This window comes from Arctopsyche grandis, chromosome 3, assembly GCF_051622035.1.
Source record: "Arctopsyche grandis isolate Sample6627 chromosome 3, ASM5162203v2, whole genome shotgun sequence".
Taxonomy (NCBI): Eukaryota; Metazoa; Arthropoda; class Insecta; order Trichoptera; family Hydropsychidae; genus Arctopsyche; species Arctopsyche grandis.
This window is the reverse complement of record NC_135357.1, coordinates 741,017-757,222: the sequence shown is the minus strand read 5'-3', so window position 1 is coordinate 757,222 and position 16,206 is coordinate 741,017. Positions and strand designations below refer to the sequence as shown.

General features: G+C 31.2%; 1 protein-coding gene across 1 annotated transcript; it reads left to right on the top strand.

The window, feature by feature from the left end:
- The first annotated feature begins 5,562 nt into the window (after positions 1-5,562).
- Positions 5,563-9,830, top strand: LOC143909560 (uncharacterized). Its single transcript, XM_077427603.1, has 4 exons — positions 5,563-5,810; positions 5,895-6,004; positions 6,406-6,537; positions 9,293-9,830. The coding sequence occupies exons 1-4, from the start codon at positions 5,578-5,580 to the stop codon at positions 9,553-9,555; spliced, it is 738 nt and encodes a 245-aa protein (XP_077283729.1). The 5' UTR covers positions 5,563-5,577; the 3' UTR covers positions 9,556-9,830.
- The last annotated feature ends 6,376 nt before the right edge of the window (positions 9,831-16,206 follow it).

Below are 16,206 nucleotides of genomic sequence, written 5' to 3'. Positions count from 1 at the left end.
CCGTGCGGGAAAGGAAAGTCGCCATTAAAGTGTCTGTCGACTCGATTCTTCGCTCATCTCATGGACACGTTTTTCCGCGCGACGAAAATCAATATGAGCGATTAACGCGCTCGCCTTTCGACACTTCCGGCACTTCCGGCCCAGATCGATATATTCGCTTGTTTACGTTCGAATTTTATCAGTGCTGCCAACTCGTGCTCGACTGCATATCGACTATTATTATTTTCCAGACACCCCCCCTCCGTTTTTTTCATGCTGTATTTCTGGAAGTTTACAAAATTGTACGAATCGAATATTGCACAATATATTTATATTTTATTTAATTACAGTAGAACCTCGATTATTCGGATTGTTAAAAACAAAACAATTTTGCTGCTTTAAAATGTATAACATAAAATTTCGAAAATAAGAGTCAGTTTTCTTCAAAATTTAATACTCAAAGGACGTTTGTTTCATGAAAATTTGATCGCCAATTTAAATATTTATTTTTATTATAACCAATATGTGAAAAAAAACGTGTTGTATTATCATTAAAAGACAAATTAGATATAATCTTTAAAAAGCCGTGTCTTAGGTCGTTTTTTGTCAAATAAATATAGTGTTGGGACGTCAACGATCTCAGCAAAGTGAAAAAATTATGAAGTTTACTGATTCTTTAATGTCAGAAGACGGAAGTTCAGAGCGTAAAGGTTATGAAAAAATATAGATATAATCTTTTGATTTTTAAATGCTTTTTATTATTACGAAATTATGTTCACAATACATCTTATATCTATTTTAAAAGCTACTGTACTACTGATCATTTTCTATTTTACAATTTAATTTAATTTGGTTAGTAATCAGAGTATTATATTATTCTAATGTTAATCTACAGCATAATAGGAAAAAGAGCTCAAAAAACTATTTACAATCCTTTATAATCTTTTAAAAGCGGTGTCTTAGGGCGTTTTTTGTCAAATAAATATAGTGTTGGAACTTCAACGATTTTAGCAAAGTGAAAAATTATGAAGTTTACTCATTCTTTAATGTCAGAAGATGGAAGTTCAGAGCGTAAAGGTTATGAAAAAATGAGGAAATGAAGAAGTCGAAGAGTGTATTTTTATGTACTTCATTCATAGAAGATCGTCCGGACAGCCAATGTCCGGTCCATTATTGTATGAAAAGTATTCTCGATTTGGCAGCTTCAAAAAGAACAGCTAACTTTCAAGCAAAAATCCATAATTGAATTTCTTAATAAAGAATAATTTAATATTGATCTTCATATTATTATATACATATGTAAATGTAGACAAATATAAATTATTCATACTGAATGTACATGTATTTCCCTGTCAATTGTGATTTTTTCGAACTATCTTCATACCCAATTAGTCCGGATAATCGAGGTTCTACTGTATTTAAATAATATTATTTAATATCTACATATGTACATTAGGAAAATAGTTATACACAATTTTACAAGAGAGATCCCGACCACGTCAATAATATTTTGATAATCATATGATATGACGTCAATACTGTATATATATATAATTCCTGAATTCTTACAAAAGTGTTACTGACTGCTTAATTTGTTGTCTAGTAACAAACAGTGCTTTCAATTATTATTAAATTTTTAATTGCTCCCAAAGTAGAAAAAATATTCAAAATATTATTTGTATGGATTGTGTCCATATATAAATAAATGGTGAGTCATAAAATAATTCTAGAACCAATCGGAAGTTTAATTTTGAAAGGCATGCAAAACGGTGACTTTTTTTTTAAGTTGAACTCTTTAAATCAGAATCTTTTTTTTTGTTTATCAAAGATTTAAACCTCATATTTGTTTAAAATTTAATAATTCGGTTTAATTCAAATAAAAACTGCTCGTTTTAAATAACAATATATAATATGTACATGTATGAGGGATGAATAGTTCTACAAAAAAATGTGAAATTAAAATATTACTCATGCGGATTTGATCCTCTTTGCAGAAATATATCCAAGTATACAGACAGCATGACTCATGTAATAATTATATGATCTAACTAATGGATAATAATTGGTTGACCACGAAAAATATTGATGTCTTATAACAACTCCACATTAATAAAAAAAAACTATCAATTTAAATAATTAAACTTACTATTTAATTAACGTTTTGCGTTTTTTTTTATTTATTTATATAATTTTAGCTAATTAGCTAATTACGCACCCAGGGAGGGCAATTTGTTCAAATTGGTCCAAAAAACTTGTTATAGTCAAAACTTTAAAGAATAACATTCAGAAGTAGATTCTTCATGAATTTATTCTTCTAAGCCCTCTGAATGATCAACATTTACAACTATTGAATGGATTTTTTTGTTTGTTTCCAAGTCAATATGACTCCAAGTCATTAATAAACTGTGCATTGAAACGATATACTGCTTGTATTTACGTTATAAAACATATCTCGCCACAGTTGTATGTGAAAAAGTGTCTAATTTAGTTTTCGTCCGTACATGTGTGGATATATTGGATGAGTCATACCCGCTCCTAAATTAAGAATCTCCCTGGAGGTAGGGAGCTTTCCTATTCAACTTACACACAAATTAAACCAAAGCAGTATTAAGTTTTCAAACATCCTAAATGTGAATATGCCTACCAGCACTTCAAATACAAACATTGGACTGGATTAATAATTTGATTGCTACAAAAATATATTGCCACTAGTGTTGTACCCGATGAAATATCATCGCATGGTTGTTGGCATATTAAGCTATTAAATAAAAAAAATTAAAAGATATGTGTCAGTCCTGTATTAGATCCGCACGCGGTCGAATATTTTTCAAATACCTTTTAAATATATTTATATTTAATTGTTTAATATGAAAAAAAAGGTAAAAAGTACCCATCTATATATAAACAATATAAAACACCAATAGAAACATTAATTAATTAAATAAATTTTCAATAGATGGCGATAAATGCTCCGAGACTATTGCCCTAAAGGAAACATTGGTAGCAAACAGTATATATATATAGAAGTTTTTATATACTGTTCGTTAGTTACGTTCGTATTATATTCGTACATTTTGTTTGTAGTGTTTTAGCTGTAACGTACATATGTATGTCAAATCGAAACGACTTTTATTGTACAGCGAGCGTTATCGCAGATACACACACACACACAGAATAGCGATATTATATATATATATATATATATATATATATATATATATATATATATATATATATATATATATATATATATATATATATATATATATATATATATATATATATGATGTACATATACATATGTATATAAAACAATTCTTAGGTTTTTAAGCTCCTCAATCCCTTTTCTATATGTATCTAATGAGACCATTCTAATATAGGATTTTAGCATTTGGCAAAAAGTATTTTTATGTGTCTCTTTTTTAAGAACATGATGGTTTTTCAGTAAGAAATTGTTTCAAATCAAATATCTTATATGATGGGTCCTCATTTTTCAGCATCGGATTCATATTGTTGTTGTTTCATTGTCATCATCAGTATATACAGTCCTTTATCATTTTGTAGATTATCTACCTGCAATCAAGTGTACCTATTTCATACTTCTAATCTCATTATACATAAGTCTTCATGTTATTTCGAGCATTAATGTCTCCATTTTTAGCATTTATGCGTATCACTGCCAAAACGCATCAATTTCATTTTGATTTGATTTTTAAATGCTTTTTATTATTACGAAATTATGTTCACAATACATTTTATATCTATTTTAATAGCTACTGATCTAATGATCATTTTATATTTTACAATTTAATTTAATTTGGTTAGTAATCATAGTATTATATTATTCTAATGTTAATCTACAGCATAATAGGAAAAAGAGCTTAAAAACTTATTTACAATTCTTATGAATGCTCATAATACATCTAATACATAATATTAATTAAAGAATCTCTAAAGTCGATGACCTAAAGCAGATTGTGTTTAGGTAATCTGTGTTTTATACCTGAAGGGTATAGACATTTTATTGTAATCACCGAGACTGTTCACAAGTGTGTTAGTATGGTTATTAGTGATTCTGTCATAGAATCTACTGGTTAGTTTGTTAGTAATGTCTGTAACAAACGGAATATTATATATGGCATGCAGTTTTTTCAAGTTAGTATATATGGGTGTATTATAAATTATTTTTAGGGATTTATTTTGTATTACTTGGAGCTTGGAAAGGTTAGTATTCGAGGCGTTATTTCATACAGGTGAAGCATAGGTTAATAATGGTAATATGAGCGCGCGATATAATTTTATTTTATTTTGAGTTGATAAAGAACTATGGCGATTAAATATTGGATATATTGAGGATATACCCCGCATCGCCTTGCATTTCGCTGCCTCAATGTGAGGTGCCCATCTCATTCTTTTATCGAACGTTACTCCTAAATATTTTATTACTGACTGCCAGAAAACGCATTTGTTTATCTGCCGATAATACGAAAACGACGAGTCTTGGAATTGGAAAATTAGGCAGGCACAAGAATTAGGCGATAATGCACAAGTGTGTGAAGTTGTTTTTTTTTTTTTTGTAAATTTATTTATACATACAATATGGAAAGAGGGGTTCTGGGCATTGGCAGAGTGGAGTGCATGTGGTAGGCAGCTGTGACTACATTTATAAATATGAGTGAGGCGTTTTTTTTTCGTGTATGTTTTAAACATTGCTCGTGTGTTATAAACTATTTTGGGACTTGGTGTGGTACAATGGCGCCGTTGTCCCTCACTTAAATACGTCAACTGCTACGCGTAGTCAGCTTCGACACACACCCGGCACAATACACACTCACTCACCACACTTGCATTGCATAATAAATTGTAATATACATTTGTATTATATTACATTTGTATTAATCGTCTCTTGTGCTTATTTCGTGCGTTTCTTTCACGTTTCAGATGAATCTCGACCGATACAACACTACAACTACAGAAGGCTGAATATAATATTTTGTGAAGAAATCCTCCCATTTAAAATTTAAAACGGATCTCATTTTTTTTTTTAAATAATGAAATAAACAATAATATTCCTAAACCATTGCCAGTATTAAATAATTAACTAGTCATATTCATTCATTATATTTTCAAATGCATCGTAATTGTTGTGCGAGTGAACTACTACAGTTGTTTTACACTGATGTGAATTATTTGAACATTGTTACACCACCGAGTGAATATTATAATTAAATATAATATTGAATACGTACAATTTTCCATCCAAGTATGATAATAAAGTACCGTTGATGCGATATTGTTTTGGAAAAGTTGCGAATTTAACTTTTTTTTATTTTATTTTTTCATGTAATGTGATGCAATAATAGTGTAATTGATACACATTGATTTTAAATTGAGTGTGTTTATATTTATAAATATATACATATATATATAGTATATATATATAAATATATTAATAATAAATGATATATATTTTTTTCTAATGTTACATAACAACCAAATGTGAAATCTTAAAATTAATGTGATAAATATATAAGTCTGCGAAATTTTATAATTGTATTGAAGAGTTTAAAGTAAAACGTAAATAAAAAGGACATCAAGATGTCGTTGCCTCCTCAGCAGTTTTGCGTGCGATGGAATTCGTACCACACCAATCTCCAGACGGTGTTTCCTAAATTGTTGTCGACGGAGAACTTTGTAGACGTAACGTTGGCTTGTGAAAATCGACAGATAAAATGTCACAAAGTAGTGTTGAGTGCTTGTTCCACTTACTTCGAAAGACTCCTCATTCAAAACCCGTGCAAACATCCCATTATTTTCATGAAAGATATGAGGTGAGTAAAATCTCCATGTTATCTTAACTGTATATAATAAATCCACTCGTAGGTAACGCTAGTCGCTTTTTTTTTATTTTACAGATTTTCAGAGATGCAATCTTTGGTGGATTTTATGTATAAAGGAGAAGTCAACGTATCCCAGGATGATCTATCTAGTCTGCTTAAATCGGCTGAGGCTCTCCAAATCAGAGGTAATTTATTTTTCTTCTTATATTCTATCTTATAACCTTTTCCAAATATTTTAATACTATAGTTTAATTATGCAATGTACTACATATTTTGTCATGCCTTTATTCTTTACTTTTTAATTTGTTTTCCTTATATTTATCTTTTTCATTTTTGTAAAAATCTATTATTGGACTCGGATGTTACATATATTATTTATTTACTTTTTGTTTTTTTTTATACCTATCTCTGTACATCCTGTCTGTTGATTTTTCAATTAATAAAATAAAAATAAAAAAATAAAAATACACTCCAAAACCAATCCCATCAGAAATCTATATAATTTTTATTGTAAATCAAATTTATTCTCTAATTGTTTTAATTTTAATTCGAATTTGAATATGTATATAATTCATTTTGGTTTTAGGTCTTTGCGGTAGTGATTCTGGCGGAGCATCCAGTGCCGGAGATAATTCACAAGAGACAAACGATTCTCGGTCGACGTCCAGTCTTACGAGAGAAACTTCTCCTCAACAGCCATCAGAATTACACAAAGACGGTAATAATTTTGTCTAATTTCAAGACATGAATGAAATTGGGAAATTTGCCCGCGGCCGTCTTCTATGGAATTTCTGAACTTTGCACGGGATTTTGAGGCTTATATGCGCCTATTTCAACTGTTTTAAGGTTCAAAATTGGTTGAATATATTACTGAGAGTTGAATGCCATCTATTCAATTTGCTTAAAATGAATATATACCAGTCAAAATTTAGTTTTTGTGAAACCATACTGAAACCTCGTTTATGTGACGTCACGTCTTCATACAATTATGAAGAATAATTATTTGACAATTAATCCAAAACTACGAGATATATTATGTATTTTATTGTTTAAAATAATACTTTATGTGTTAATTAACATATCTGGTTACTTGAGTAAATATTAAAATCTGTATTTAAGGTCGAAAACTCGATTGCCAAATTCGCGAAAAAGGTACAGGACTTGTTCGCTATATTTATTGCCGCGGGCAAAGTAAAAATACAAGAAGAAAATTTTCAATCATTTTGTTTTGTCGATAATGATTGCGAAATTTGGGAATTAAATAGCAAAATTTTGCAAAAAAATCCAATGGAAAATGGGAAAATTTGTAAGGTTATGTGGATGAGTATTGAAAATAAAACGAAGTCATTTATCATAAATTTAAAATTAGCAAATTACTATGAGTATGAAAGTCAACAGTATAGCTCAAGTTGATCGTTTCCTATCAGATTTAATAGTCAAGATGGTTTCTCTGATATCGGCTCATACCCATTATTATCACCATTTTCCGATTATGATTTGAAACTGTATAGTATGCACTATATATGTGCACTGTTGATTTGAACCTGTCATGACACAATAAAATTGAAATAAAAAAGAATATAAAAGCAAATATGTATGTATTTAAATTCATTTTATAACATATCACATTTTTCTGTCTATTGCAGATTAAAAAAAAATTATGTCTAAAACCATATCATTCTTTTTTTTATTGATTTTTGTTTGTTAACCATTTGCACTCGAAAATTTTTTAGGTGTTAATACCGTAAACTCGAAACGTCTTTGGTGTAATTTTTTTTTAATTTTATTGACGAAAACACATACAAATGGTTAATAGAATAGAATAGTCATAAAAATTAGTTTTTAATTTTTTTTTTATAATATTTAATCAATGTAGAGAATATTTCCAAAGAACACTTTGTAAATATTTTCCAAATAGAAGCTGGTTGTAGGGGTTTTTAATTCATAGATACAACATTATCATTTCTCTAATATGTATATGTACAAAGACTAAATGCATTTTATTTTATTGTTTTCATTTCACTTATTTATTCACTTTGGGCATCTTCATTGTTTAAAACTCTTATCTTTCTATTCCCTTATTAATATTGTTTTTTATTATTGTTCTATTGTATTATGGTTTAATGTATAAATAAATTAGTGTCAATGAAAGAAAGATTCGAACAGTTGAACAAATATTAATAAGACGTGGGGGTTTTGTGTAATTTGTAAACAAACTACCGGAAAGAGCTGATCTTCAAATTAAGCTATCTAACTACTGAAAATAATATCAGATATATAATTTTAGATTTTGCTAAATGAAAGGCTCGGAAAGCTCCCTTCTGAAATATCTTTTTATTTATTTATTTTTAACTCCACCTGAGGTTGGGAAATCTTGTTAACCACTTTGCTGCCGGTCTCAAGCCCGGAAAAAGAGAATGGTAACCCATATTTTAAAAATATTTCTAGGGGCGTTTAGAAAAAATAGCCCTAGGGCGCCATAGGGTGTAAGGCCGGCACTGCAAATAACCTAATGCTTGTAGCACTGTGTGTATTGTGCGATGACGAGTGGCATGAAGTCAAATTTCAAATTTTATAAATCATAAAATGTTGCAACATTTTGCTCGTGGCAATAAATATAGCGAACAAGCTCTGTACGCGGCACCTTTTTCGCGAATTTGGCAATCGAGTTTTATACCTTAAATACAGATTTTAATATTTACAGAAGTAACCAGATATGTTAATTAATACATAAAGTATTATTTTAAACAATAAAATACATAATATATCGCGTAGTTTTGGCTTAATTGTCAAATAATCATTCTTCATAATTGTATGAAGACATGACGTCACATAAACGAGGTTTGATATGGTTCCACAAAAAACTAATTTTGACTGGTATATATTCATTTTAAGCAAATTGAATAGATGGCATTCAACTCTCAGTAATATATTCAACCAATTTTTAACCTTAAAACTGTTGAAATAGGCGGATATAAGGTTCAAAATCCCGTGCAAAGTTCATAAATTCTATGGAAGACAGCCGCGCTACAGACTTGTCGCCCAAAGCTTCCATGGAAGACGGCCGTGGGCAAACGGTTAAGTGACAATACGTTTTATACTTATACGAATTATTAACTTATTATTATGCATTCACGCTAAAATTATCTTTCTTATCAATATATAATGGAAATTCATAGATTTAGAGTAACCAATAAAAGTATAAATGACACTAACCCAATATGCTTGAATGCTGCTGCAATGGCGGCATTCGAGTGCAAACAGTTAATCTTAAAATTATCACGATTCAGTATTATTTTTAGTTTGGTTCAAAACCGGTTTGCATCTCTGGAAAAAATATATTATTTTCACCGCTAATTTCAGCTGTCTCATTAGTATTTTTTTTTCTAAGTAGAACACTGTTCTATCTTGGATTTTAAATCTATAATATGTAAGTGTTGCTATTTTAATATCTTTCAATTGTATCGTTTCAGTTCCGAAACCGTTAAAAATCATCGAACAACCCAATCAAAATTGTGTATCACACGACATAACACCGAATAGTACACCAGCTCCTTTATCAAATTCCTCGAAAAAAAGAAGAGACCAAGGCACCAGTCCTGAGCTGCTCTCCGAATGCAGGGGCACGCGTAAGAGCGGCGACCTGTCTTTCAAAGAAGAAATGGTAGAAGAAGACGGACTCTTTTATGGTGAAATGGAAAACGAAGATGGAGATTGTGGCGATCAAGTGAGTTGAATATGCATTTTATTTCAATTCATCATTATTCAGGTTGGAACAGAAACAGTTAAGACGAAAACACATTGAAACAGCACGGCACGTCTACGTGGTTTCCAGTCAAAGAAGGCCGTTTCCAGTTCATTGTTAATTCGTACGATCTTATTATTTCTACGAGGTTATCTCACATTTCTTCAAATATGGGATTAACCGTTATCAAGTCAAGCTTATATCAATACAAAGACAAAATATCACTAAAAATACTCCTGAGGGTGATTGGGTATTTTTTGCATGCTAAAAAGTTTCAAAAAAAAAAAAAAAACACGTGCCGCGTGCCTCTCAGTGTGTTTTCGCCCTAAGTCGATTCGTATCTTGAAATTGAACGTTTAAATCGAGAAGAAAACATTCGCTAGATAAATGAAACCAAATTAAACACTAGACATACTACAAAGTCATATTAATGCAGCATAATCATTGAAATTTGTTGAATTTCCAATCGGATCTCAAATTCTGGATAGTTTGAGGTCGATGGATTGATTTTCTCCTTCAAATAGCTTCAAATCAGACAAGTGTGGAGGCCATATATCGTCTCCAAAGCAAGATATTTATTTATTTACAAATATACCAGAAAGGCTTAACAGGTAAACCCCAAATGCGCCTTCCTGGTCCACATAATTATTACACAGATACATGTAAATCTAAACAATATCTGACATCTATGGTCAGATATTACAAACATCGTATTAATACGATAAATAAAAATGAATAACTTTCATGTAACAATACGAATTTTTATATTCGATAAACAACCACAGAGACATCTATGGTGAGCAATATGGCGAAACCTAAGATATAACAATAACTAAAGGTTCGCAACAGAAAGTTGGGAAGGAAACGCCAATTTTTACAGAAATCGTTTCAATGAAAATCAGAAAAATTGGCAAATTCTGATAAGAAACGATCGACCTTGACAAACCAAGGTGTGGCCAACAGCGAGACTTAGCGGGAATCGAACTCGTAACATCAAGTACGAAATAATTCAACATTCACCACTAGACCAAGCTGCTGGTTAATTTCTTGGATGACTTGCATGGCATTTTCACTCACCTAGTTGTACCCCATGATATCGAAGCAAAAAATTTCCAAAGTCCAAAGATTATGCTGAAGAAATCGATGGAGTAACGTATTGAGGCTTGGTTGATTTCCAGTTGATCTCATCATCTTTGAAAAATGACTTTGTAACTATGTAGTTTGCTTTTATTTAACTAATGAATATTCACCTTTTAAATAAAGTGCTCATTTTCAAGAATCGTCTAATTATTTTCACCACACCTTTACAACACAAATGTCCAGTTTATATATGTATTTACATATTTTGCATATTTTAGATTGACGATGAAGTGCTTCCAAACTCCAGCACCGGAGGACAACAGTCTTCTGGTAAGTTTTTTTTATTTAAATCCTCATAATATGCAAACTTCCTCACTTTATTCTCGTTGACCAATTTTCACATCCCGACTTTGCATTTTGTGCTTTTATTCATTTATTACAAATAGCTAGTCCTATTTTGTTTTTTCTTACTGCTTCTTTTATTATACACTACCTATGATATATTTTTTCGAAATAAACCTAACCATAGGGTAAGTACATGTAATGAATATTTTATAAACCAGTCAGAATGTTAAAAAAAATGTTTATTTGCAGTGTGTCTTCTCTCTATTTACCCTATCCCGCTTTCATTGGCCAACATATTATACATATATATTATAATAATATTCCAAATGCCGGTTTTTCAATCATTCTTACGGTACATTCACTAAGTAACGAACGTTATTATTTGTTTTTAATTTTCTTTAACATTACAAGTGCTGTTTATATGTATATATACTATACATATGCAAATCTATTGTTTTATAATATTATAAAAAAAGTGTGCTATTAATTTTATAATCGAAGAGTGAAGAACATTGTGAATGGACGTTTTCTTATGTGACATTTATTCATTAAAGGTAGGATACTCCATTATATATATACATATAATAAATACATGCATATATTATATTTATATACATATACTATAACAAAAAATATATTTATCATTGTAGACAGAGCCTTAGAATTGTATATTATATTATGTATATTAATTGTGCTTGAAATTTTTGTATTGAATTTTTAAATTTGTCATGGAAAATTAAACGGGGTGGTTAATCTTAATACTTGTTAATGCATTTCAAACTTCAAATGTCAATTATATGAAATGCCATGATTTAATAGTTGTTGAGATTAAATCACTGCTTATAAAATATATATAAATATTCGATAGATATCATGTCATGCATTAAATTATAGTTTTTTTTTTTCAATATATACATACATATATATAAATATATAAATTATATTTTATAATAGTATCTTTTAAAATACATAGCAGTGGAGCGAAGACAAGACTGATGATCATTGCCAAGGCACCTATTAATAATTTTTTTTATATATTCAGAATTATTCAATAATTGATTGTACTCTTAAATTACATTTTTATAGAAATAAAAAATATCCTCTATGATTTGTTTATTTTGCATTCTTCCTCTCCACCGTATCGATCGTTTCGTGTTGTTTTTGTATTATTTTTCGATTCGAATTTTTCTGGGGTATATTTTCGCAGTATTCTAATGCATTTCCGCTATTTCACACATGGCATTTCTATATAATAACTAGATTAAGTTGATTTTTATTAATGCAAAGTTTCACTTTATGAGGTCGTATTACATTTTAAACTTTTTTTTAGGTTTCACAAAGAGGAAGAACGTCACGAGCATGTCGAACGATACAGACGATCCCATCATCACCAAACTTCAACAATGCTCTCGACTTTCAATCCAAATGTGCAACGATTCGACGAACACTAAACAGAACCATTTAAACAATAACAACGGCCTGACGGTCGCCGATACCAAAACAAACTCCAGCAACGAACGCGTCACCAGTCTTATAATAAGTGACGAGAGCGAAATCGACAATCTCATATACGAAAATGAAGACTATTTGAAACAGTGGCTTTTGAAAAATCACGAACTCGAAGTCTCCCTCTCGTCAATCGACCCCAATTCAAACTCCCAATACAAATCTCGCCTCAGCTACCGAAAGAATAGCTTGCCGAGTCTCAAAAACCTGCCGACTTTGTCTCACACGGACGTCATGGACGAGAAGAACTGGCTTCAGAATTTTCATGACCTATCTCACGACCACATTGACGTAAAGGACGGCATAATCAAGTCGGTTGACAAGTCGCTGAAACGCAAAATGAAATCGGCAGGGATAGAAGAGATGGCTGCATTCTTAGAACCATCTGATCTCGATCAATTTCTGGCTGGGAAAGAAGTCAGCTCTTCCGGCATATCGAGGAAGGCCATTGAGCAGGCCATGATGGGAAAGTACAATCCTAACCGACGGTATTCCAATCAAGCGATGTGGGCCGCTTTGATGGATGTTAAAAAAGGCGGAAGCATTTACAGGTACTTATTTGATTCTTAGTATTTAACCTTTTGGTTGCCAAGGCATTTTGAATGTCCTCGTCCAAGGTTGCCATAGAAAACCTCGATTCATTATAGATTTATAGTACTACTTTTATTCACCTCTTTCTCAGAACATACCTAATAGGAGGTAAAACCGTTTTTTTTTTAAATTTAACATTGGTTTATTCGTCCACTTGAATGGATAACTCTTACCCAGTGATTAGAATAGTATTAAATTTTGGTTGTGGCTATTTGCAGGTACTATATCTGCAAATTATTGGCTATTTGCAGGTACTATATCTGCGAATTATTGGCTATTTGCAGGTACTATATCTGCGACAGATATAGTACCTGCAAATAGCCACAACCTTAAATTTTTCGTACTTGTGTCGTCATCCACGATGCGCTTGGCAGCCAAAGTTTTAAGCATATGTATGTTTTGTTTTTTATAGACTGACTGTTTATTTTCTTTTGCAGAGCGGCTCAAACGCACAAAGTTCCCCGGAAGAGCCTTCGGAATTGGATGAAGCGATGGCACATAAAATCTTCGTTCCCGATGCCTCAGCAGCTGAAGCAGTTCGTCGAGAACAATCGCAAACACAAAATGGAGTTGAGGAGGGAATTCACCAACACTTTGCTGTCTCTAGGTTCGAGGTTGTCCCCTCAAAAGGTGGCCGAGAAGTATTTAGAATCCGCCGATGATTTATATTCCAGTAACAATGTCGAGGCTATGGACCATGAGCAGGACGAAGAAGAGCCCGCGAAGAAGGACGACTTGGATTGCACTCAAATCATCGACATGTCTGGGAACGTGCTGTACGACGAGGACATAGCAAGCGTGACGATGAGCAGTCAGCGACACCCTTCTTCGATATCCTCCAGGGACGTCGAAGCTCAGAAGAACACGTCGCTGGTTATCAAGAAGCAGATATTATTTTCGGATGTTGAGCAGTTGGCCGGCTTGGATCGGCCGAAGAGCGATGGAAACGAATCCAACGTCTGACAAATGTCCATTAGTGCGGTCGACGACTTTGGAAGAAATATCTTTCCGATTTGTTAAATATATATGAAATAATAACGGAGTTGATTAATATTTTAATATGGATTGAGCTATTTTGTGCGCCTAACTTACATAATACATGTATGTACTTTTAATTATATATGTACATACATAATATGTGTGTGTATATAATACTTGTTTCGATTATTAAATGTTAACATGCCAAAAACTACTCAACTTATATTATACTTACATGTGTACGTTTGGATGGCACTCATTTTACTAAACGTATTTTAATTTTCTTTATCATATTTCAATAGCTGAATTGCCAGGTTTTGTTGAGCGGGTAAAAGTTGTAAAAAACAATTAACTTTAACAGAACTTTTAATTTAACCTTTCCAGAATAGTACTACAAAATCATACGAACTGCTATAATGTTGTTGTGCATTTGATTGCTTTAACCCTTTGCCCGCGGCAATAAATATAGCTGTACGTTGATTTTAATATTTACTCAAGTAACCAGATATGCTAATTAACACATAAAGTATTATTTTAAACAATGAAATACATAATATATCTCCTAGTTTTGGATTAATTGTCAAATAATCATTCTTCATAATTGTATGAAGACGTGACGTCACATAAACGAGGTTTCAGTATGGTTCCACAAAAACTAAATTTTGACTGGTATATATTCATTTTAAGCAAATTGAATAGATGGCATTCAACTCTCAGTAATATATTCAACCAATTTTGAACCTTAAAACAGTTGAAATAGGCGCATATAAGGCTCAAAATCCCGTGCAAAGTTCAGAAATTCTATGGAAGACAGCCGCGCTACAGACTTGTCGCCCAAAGCTTCCATAGAAGACGGCCGCGGAATTCCTTCATTTCAACTTTATTATAGTATATACAGTGACGGCCTTACACCCGATGGCGCCCTCGGGCAATTTTTTCTAAGCACCTTTAGAAAGAACTTTCGCCTTTGGCGCTCTAATCTAAAATTTTGAATGGCTTTTGGCGCTCTAATTTTAAATTTTAAAGCGCCTTTGGGGCATCGCTCGGTGCCCTAATTTATTTGGCGCCCTCGGGCGCCACCCGACCTAGCCCCCCCCTAAAACCGGCACTGAGTATATAGGTATACAGATTAATCATAAAATAAATAAAATGAAACCCACTTACTAAATAGGATGGTGAAGATTAACTATAGTTAGCCAGGAGTGTATGGTAATTTGAATATTTTAAAAAATCAGTTTTTTTAGTATAATGAGCGCCATTCTAATGTACATGTACTATATATGTATGTAGGTATTATCTATTTAATTTATAGCGTAAAACTTAAATATTTTATTTTGTTTGTGTATACAATATTTGAGACTGAATATATGTAGTTTTTACTAGCTTTTTTATTATGAATAAACTAAAGCCAAATGTGAATACATACTTAAATTTTCCAAAAATTATTTATAGTACATTATTGTTTTATTATTTTTTTTAATATAATATACATATGTATGTATATTTTTAAGTTTTTTCAATTAGTTTCATTACAGTGTTAATCGGTGAATGGAAACCTTCCAAGTAAATCCTTTAAAAGGGAGGGAAGCTTTTTGGACCAAATGATTTGAAAGTTTCCTTTGATTTTTTTTTTAACTATAAAACTACTTAATACTAAAATTATTTTATTGCTTTTTGAAATTCAACATCAACAAAATGATTTTAGGGAGGGCGACTTCTGAATTACTTTTTTAAAAACACTCATAACAGGGTTAATTAATGTTATAGTTAAAAAAAAAAGTATTTATATAAAACATAGTGTATTTTTATTCAAATAAATCTATAATACTGTGTATTTATTATATCTAGTCAACATTAGCAGCATACAATGTAACATTTCAAATCGAAAATGAAAATGGACTCCTCGCTCTGATCATTTTTGCAATTTGGCGCTATTTTGATTTAATTTCATTCAAATATGTATTATAATCTTTATAAATATGCGATTTTTTAATTATGAAAGGATTTAAATCGAAATATTTGTGACACTTGATAGAAGTTTTTTTGAAAATATTACATTCCCCAAATATTATAATTATAATTACTGGAAATTTGATTGAGATTATGTTTGAATCGAAACTATTATTACAAACGTGTATGCTA